The following is an 8,020-nucleotide window of genomic DNA, read 5'->3' as shown; positions in this document are numbered from 1 at the left end:
ATGTGTTTGCAGTTCCCCAACAGTAGCCTTCCAAACCAAGAAACGGCTTCGCGGGTCCGCAACGGTGTGCTTCGCGTTCTTGCTCCCGCCGTCCTTCTTTGTCATTGCTGTCGCACCAACACTGAATGGATCGCAAGCCAAATTAAAGTTGATTGTATCTCTATTAAATAAAAACAGTCTATTTATTGAATGAGAAAAGAAAAATAGAAAAAGCACATACCTTCAGCGTGGCTTTCCAAAGATTTGAGCAGTTTTATTCCCTTACTTTCGCTTTTAAAAAGTGCGAAAAGTGGTTTGCGTTCTCAATCTAAAACAAGAAAAAAAATTGTTAGAAATTAATATAAAAATGCACTACTAACAGTCAGAATTTTCATTTAGCCTGCGATTGCGTTTGCTGCTACTTCTGGAAAAAAAGAAGCAACAAAAGCAAATTTCGGTTACTGACGAAATGACGCAATAGAAATTTTGGGGTTATTTAGGCATATGCACTTGTGAATGCGGTTTGTCCGGTGCATAAACACAGATTTCTGGTAAATATATACATCTGTACACATGTGTGTATTCTGTTGCATCATCTTTTTGCCTCAAGCATTATTTACATATACACATACATATATGTATACTCTTATTAATGTTCTTACTTTGTTCTGCCACACTTCCAAAACTCTGCTTCCAGTCAAATCTTTTAAGTTTCAGCTGCATTTTCCTCTGTTACAGATATGTAAATTCAATTAGTTATTAATATCCAAATTGCACAATTATATATGTATGTACTCAACAGAAAACAGAGAAAGAATCGCCTCCCAAGTCTTTTAATACCGTTTCCATTTTTTTACTTTCTCACAAACAAATAGTTACTCAAAAACACGTCATTCACTTCCAAGCGCCCGAAAAATTATGACAAAGTCTAGACAATGCAACTCTTTCTACCCCCACCCTTGCCACTGCAGCGGACGAAAAGTAGCAAAGAAGAAGAAAAAGGGTGGACTTCTCTAAAGTCAAATGCGCTCAGCATCAAAATTCATAGAAAAAGGTCCGCCCTAATATACACACACATTCACTTGTTTTGACCTGTCAACCACACACACATACACACATGTATTACATATGTATCCATTAATTGCGTCTTAAAATTTCGTTTGACTCTTCCTTGGTTTTAGGGCAATTTCAGAACATTTTTTTTGCTATTTTGTTCAACGTTTTAGGGCGATTTCGCCCTAAAAAAAAGGAATTACTTTTGGAGGGGACTCATAAAAATTCGCCCTAAAAAACAGGGAAAATTTGCCTTTTTGAAAAAACTAACCCTAAACAAGAGAGAACGCTATAGTCGGGTTGGTGTCCCGACTATCTAATACCCGTCACTCCGCTAAAGGGAGTGCGAACGCTGTGTCGGGTTGGTGTCCCGACTAATAATCGTAATTCAGCTAAAGGGAGTGCGAGGGAGATAGATATATGTTGACAATTTATAAATCGTATAACTTTTTAATGAATGGTCCGATTTGAAAAATGTCTTCTACATTTCGATAGGTATAAATATACACAACAAAATTGCATTTATACTTCGCGGAAATCTTTAAAGATGTGGGCGCAGGACCCATTTTAAAATCGTTAGTGGGCGATTGTGGGCGTTAGAGGGGGCGTGGCGCTCGGCTAAAATAAACTTGCGCTGCGTAGGAAGCCAAAGAATATGTGTGGGAAATCTCAACCTTCTAGCTTTTGTAGTTTCTGAGATCTCAGCGTTCATACAGACGGACAGACGGACAGACGGACAGACGGACAGACGGACAGACGGACAGACAGACAGACGGACAGACGGACATGGCTAGATCGACTCGGCTAGTGACCCTGATCAAGAATATATATACTTTATGGGGTCGGAAACGCTTCCTTCTAGCTGTTACATACTTTTGCACGAATCTAGTATACCCTTTTACTCTACGAGTAACGGGTATAAAAATATTTTCCATGGCGATTTTTCGTATATTTAGGGCTAGCCACCCGTATAATAAGAAAATTTTCCTTAGTTTTAGGGCGACCTCGGTTTTAGGGCGACTTTTCTAGTATTTAGGTAAAAATTTCTATGAGTGTAGGGTAGCAGAAACCACAAGATACCCCACTTGTAGAGCTCTCGCCTTACACATGCCTTTTATTAAAAAATTAAAATTGCTAACCGAAGAAAGGAAAAAAAGGTGGCTGTTTCGTTTCCCCAGTCCTCTAAGCCCTTTTCGGTATCATTTTTTTGTAGCTAAAATAATCAGGCAACTTAATTGAATCAAGTTGCAAGGCGATCCGGGGCCGACCAAACGAAAAGCCCCATAATAAACGGCCAAAGAAAAGGCCACAGAAAATAGGGGCAAAAGAGCTCAGAGGGTTGGAGACGGTATCCGAAAAATGAAGAAAAAGAAGAAGGATGGGAAAGATGGTAGTGGGTTGGATGAAAGGAGTAAACAAGGGCTAAGGAGTGAAAATGTGCGCAAGAAAGCAAATAAATTGAAGTGAAAACAAATAGCCCGGGATGTGGTGGTGGCGGTGGTGGGTTAAAAAGGGGTTCCCACTGCGGTGGTTGAGGGGTTTCGGAAGGGACCGACGGACATTCCGTCAGAAGAAGCCCACAATAACAACTCCACCTTATTTATAAATTAACAGTAACAATTTTTCCCGCCGGACATACACTTAAAAATTTTCGTGCATAAAAGTTTAATATTTTTTGCCCACTCAGTTTCCTTTTTCTCCCTTCTTTCCTGCTGTTTTCATTCAGCTTATTTCCATTCTTGTTGTTCCTTGTCTGGCTCTGTGTGTGTGTGTGCGCTTTGTTCCGGGAAAAGGAAAAAAGGAAGCTCCGGACAAGGTCCTTTGCCGTCGCTTAAGCAAATAATTTCTTTTCTTAGGCAGCGCTTTGGCTTTTATGCTCCGCCGAGTTCCGCCTCCACCGGCAGAAATTCCCAACTGGCCAGCTGCATTGGTCCTCGTTTCGAGCCTTGTTCTTGTCCTCGTCCTCATCCTCGTCCTTTGGCGCTGCTCCCTGTTGTGCGTTTTGTTTTTAGTTGCCTCCTCCGCTTGTTTGGCCTGCACTTCTCACGCACATTCTTTGGGGAATTTGCCTAGCACTCAGTCCAACGGATTCCGCTCCACGGGAAGATCTTTAAAAGCCTCTTGGGAGTTTGCCAACTTTAAGTAGTTTGTACAAATTGAGAAATTAATATGGGGACAGGAGGGAAAGTTGTAAGCCCTTTGTTTTTAGGAATAGGAATCTTTTCAATCCAAACTTAATAATATTCTTGATTTTATAATTTTTGGGACCATCAACTCTAAGAAACATTCACTTGTTTTTAGAAATATACATTTTTTAAATCCAAATTGATAAATATTCTTGTTAATTAAACTTGATTTTTAAATTTTTTGGACTATCATATTTAAGCAACAAACATTTATAGCAAAACAAATAAATTAATAAAAAATAAGACTTAATTATTTAGTAATCAATTCAGTCGCTTCTTATCAAAAATGTAAAAAATATTCCATAAACAAGTATAAGATGTTTAACGACTTGATAGTGGTACCGGTGCGTACCAAAATCGATGATACTAACCCAAAAACTTTTACCATCACGATTGTGCCATCGCGTACCAGGAGCTTATTATTGAAATCGAGCTCCAAACACATTTGGCAATATTTGAACAAAATGTGAAATAGTTTGCTGGCCCTGCTAAAAATTGTGATTTCATCAGTGCACCTATAGAACCTATAAAGATAATATGGGTGGGGTGATAGCCATAGCCTTAGCAATGAAAAGTCTTACTTGGACTACCCTAACTTGGGGATCGCCATCGAAATTCTAATCTCTCCTCTCCAAATAGCCGACGACGATGAAAATGCGAAAGCTAATGCCCTTCATCAGCATGATTGAGCGTTATTCGAAAAGCTCTCTCGCTCGCTATCAGCAAAAGCTTGTCATATATATAGAGAAGCTTGGGCGATCTGATCAATTAGTCGTTGCTAGAGACTCGATCAGTAACTATGAGATTATTCGCTGTGATCGCTTTTGTGTTTTGCGCTCTGAGCGCCAAGCCGCTCGAAACGGAAGGTGCCAAGATCTTGGCTACCCTGCCATTTCCGGGTCGCTCCCAGTATATATTTATGGAGAACTACCTGAAGGCCCTGGCCGCAAAGGGTCACCAGGTGACTGTGATCAACGCCTTCAAGAACAAGGAAACGCCAAACATGCGCTTTATCGAGGTTCTTAAAGCGCATGAGTTCTCTGATGGTGTGTATTAATAAAAGTTTTAATACAATATTGCTCTTTTGAGAATTTAATTATGGTTGATAGATTAAAAAATAAAAAAATTCAACGCGACTGTATTTTCAAAACCGTTTAAAAATAGTTAAAAAGAAATAAGTTTATAAGAAATAATTGCATTTAATATGAACTTTAAAGTACAAAAATATTTAAATTCTCAAAAGAACAAATGATGACTTTTATTATTTACTTGAACTAATATTTTTAATTTTTTTAACCTACAGAAATGATGAGCCTGCTGAATGTTCCAATTTTGTGGCAGCAGCTAAATGCAATGGATTTCATTTTGACCAGGTTCACTGAGGTCACTCTGGACAATAAGGATGTGCAGAAGCTTCTGAACTCGGGAGAAACTTTTGATATAGTGCTTTCCGAGATGCTCCAAATGGAACCGCTGTACGCCTTCGCGGAACATTTCAATGCCACTCTGATTGGTTTCTCCAGCTTCGGAACAGATAGAAAGGTTGATGCGGCGGTTGGCAATATATCACCCATTTCGTACAACCCATTGGTGACCTCTCCCCGCACTGATAGGATGACTTTTGTGGAACGCTTGGAAAACCACTACGAAGTCCTTGTTGAGGATATTCACTGGGAATTGGTTCACCTGCCCAATATGAAGAAGGTGTTCAAGAAGTATTTCCCGAATGCAAAGAAAACCATGGAGGAAATCATGGATAGTTTTTCGTTGATTCTGCTGGGACAGCACTTTTCCCTGAGCTACCCGCGTCCCTATCTGCCCAACATGATCGAGGTTGGTGGAATGCAAATTTCGCACAAGCCGAAACCGCTGCCAGAGGACATTAAGCAGTTCATTGAGGGTTCGCCCAATGGCGTTGTCTACTTCTCCATGGGCTCCAATGTGAAGAGCAAGGATCTGCCGCAGGAAACTCGTGACACCCTGTTGAAAACCTTTGCCAAGCTGAAGCAGCGAGTGCTGTGGAAGTTCGAGGACGATGATATGCCGGGAAAGCCAGCGAATGTGCTGATCAAGAAATGGTATCCCCAGCCGGATATTCTAGCCCATGCTAATGTCAAGATTTTCATCACCCACGGTGGCCTGCTGAGCACCACGGAGAGTGTTTACTTTGGCAAACCGGTGCTGGGATTGCCGTGCTTCTATGACCAGCACATGAATGTGCAGCGCGCCCAGCGAATGGGCTTCGGTTTGGGCTTGGATCTGAACAATCTGAAGCAGGAGGAACTGGAAAAGGCCATCCAAACGCTGCTCAACGATCCCAGCTATGCCAAAGCATCGGCAGCCATTTCGGAACGGTATCGCGATCAGCCGCAAACATCTCTCGATCGAGCTGTCTGGTGGACGGAATACATTATCAGGCACAAGGGCGCTCCTCACCTGCGATCAGCCGCCCGCGATCTCAACGCCATCCAACTCCACAGCCTGGACACATGGGCTGTGCTCTTGGGCGTACCCCTACTAGTCAGCCTAGTGGTCCTCAAGTTATCTTGCAAATTACTGCGGGGCAAGAAACAAAAGTGCCCACATGCCGAGAAGCTCAAGAAACAGTAGAGGCATTGCCGTTCTGTTTGTTGTTTACAGTCCTAAGTACCTAGTTGTCTTATCAGCCTTATCTAGTAATACGATCGTTGAAATTATATTTTTTATTGCTCAAAAGTTGTTTGTTCTTTCAAGTGTGTGACGTTTTTTTTAAACGAATAGCTGGGGAACACCGCCACTTGTTATCAACATCAGCTTTGGTAATTGTTTTTTGTTTGAGTTTGCCTCTGATAACGCTCAGCTGAAAACAGGCTTCTATTGACACAGTGGGAATGGAAAATATTGTACGGTTTAATTGTCTAATCAAAGTGATAAGATACTAGATGGTATTAATCTCATAAATTATTTTGTTGTGAAATTGTTTATATTACTAAAATGATTTATTGGATTTGTAATCATTTTAGTGGGTCAATTTCATTTGATAAGCTTGCGCAGTTTTTGGTGGGTTTTTAGCTGACCTAATCAAACTTATTTTGCTGTGTATTATTTATTTCTCCTATATTTCAGATTCTACTGCAATACGCATAAATATATTTTTTATTTATTATCATCATGTATGCATTTATTATTATTTTGTTTTGCATACAAATTATATCATTTTAATTGCAATAGAAATATAAGCAGTAGAGTGTGGGCTGGAGCATCGTCATATCAACAAAGCGAAGCTCACACATCGTTACATACAAGCTACATTAATCAAATTGGCATTGAAAACGTTTTTTTCTATTCCGCTCTCGTCTATTTCACTTTATTAACACCCTCTCGGTGCTTGATTAAATGAAAGGCATTTAAGTAAATTTATTTTTTGAAGCGCCGTTACCGCCCACAATGCCCTTTCCCAAGCCACGCCCACTCCCAAGAACTTTGGCCAAAGTACACAAAAATTACCGAGTTAAAAATATATCGCTGGAGAAAAAAACTTTATCTTAATTGCGGGTTACTTTTTTGCGACTGGTCTGCAAGCTACCTGGGCGGAATGAAAGCAAGGGACTGCTGGGCGGGATGTGGGGAGGGGGAATCCGGCGGAAAAAGTGAACCCAAATTTGTGTCCGTTGCTAGCACCAGGACACGCCCTAAATCTCTGGCTTTTTATCAACTTCAACTTGAAACGAAATTCAAATGTTTCGCTCGTTTTTCTCGGCCTGCAAATGCGATTCGGCTCCGGCTGTTGCCCCTAACAACTGAGGAGATGGGGTGGTGGGGAGAAAAGTGGAGTGAAAAAATGCGATTCACATACGCAGTCAGCAAAAAAATACATTCTTACAAGTTCAGGAAATATTTCTAAAATCTTTGGCTATCTATAACTATTTATTTTCATTACATTAATTTTATAAATATCATTTTTCCATTATAATTAATTTAGTGTCACGCACTTTATATGCATTATAAATCAATTACTTAATTTAATGATTCAAAAAGTGTTCACCTCCAGAAAAAAATAACCCTCCGCTTAACATTTTTCAAAAGGTCCGCCCCTAAGCTAATTATATATCTTGTTAGTTTCTGTAATTACCGAAATACATTTTCCACCTCTAACTCCATTTTTCCCAATAATTAAAAAAAGGTTAAATCAAATATTTGAAGTAAAATTCTTTTTGAATTTTTCCGAGTGCAGCCACACATACGCAAAAAGGAAACCTGTCCCTAGCCACTTTGCACTAAGTACTCACACAAAATTCCGTTTGAAGTTTTTGGGTGCCGGTGCCGGGGCTCTCGGCCATGGCAGCACCTGTACAGTGGGCACCCAGCCTTCGGCACTCACCTCTTTTACAGGGCTACACGTGCACAGTCAGCGGGCCATCGCTGCTCGGCTTGTAAATTGTATCCGTTTCAGGCACATAAATTGTTGTCAACTTCCGTTGGATGCGACAACGTCGCCGCCACTGACCACTTCTGTGTCCAGCGATTCACCTGCTCCACTGCTCCGCCGGGGGAGCCATCGACCCCCGGGAACCCTTTTGCCCGAACTGGTTACGCCAGCGTATGGCCAGCTTTGACTTGAGAGCATACGCCAGAGCCATGGCGTTTGTCTTTCTACCATTTTTAGAGTTCTCGATTGGGGTATTCCGATTTTATCTACACATTTGTAGAGCTATAAATGGAGTTTTAGGAGATTTGGATAATAATATCATTAAAACTTATACATTATGAATAAATTTAGTAGAATAAACATATGTATTTTATATCTTATATCTATAAAGTTC

At 40.6% G+C, this 8,020-nt stretch overlaps 1 protein-coding gene and 1 long non-coding RNA gene across 2 annotated transcripts; one reads left to right on the top strand and one right to left on the bottom strand.

Annotated features, from left to right (window-relative positions):
• Positions 1 to 725, bottom strand: LOC138913538 (uncharacterized). The gene is made up of 3 exons (XR_011419309.1): positions 642 to 725; positions 221 to 307; positions 1 to 160 (listed from the first exon to the last, which is right to left on the bottom strand). It is a non-coding gene; the product is annotated as an uncharacterized lncRNA (long non-coding RNA).
• A 3,257-nt stretch (positions 726 to 3,982) lies between these two features.
• Positions 3,983 to 5,933, top strand: Ugt35C1 (UDP-glycosyltransferase family 35 member C1). Its single transcript, XM_017150429.3, has 2 exons — positions 3,983 to 4,264; positions 4,522 to 5,933. Exons 1-2 carry the CDS (start codon positions 4,018 to 4,020, stop codon positions 5,826 to 5,828), a joined length of 1,554 nt encoding a protein of 517 aa, XP_017005918.2. The 5' UTR covers positions 3,983 to 4,017; the 3' UTR covers positions 5,829 to 5,933.
• Positions 5,934 to 8,020: the final 2,087 nt, after the last annotated feature.

Source organism: Drosophila takahashii, chromosome 3R, assembly GCF_030179915.1.
Source record: "Drosophila takahashii strain IR98-3 E-12201 chromosome 3R, DtakHiC1v2, whole genome shotgun sequence".
Lineage (NCBI taxonomy): Eukaryota > Metazoa > Arthropoda > Insecta > Diptera > Drosophilidae > Drosophila > Drosophila takahashii.
The sequence above is the reverse complement of the archived record's forward strand: the minus strand, read 5'-3'. Positions and strand labels throughout refer to the sequence as shown.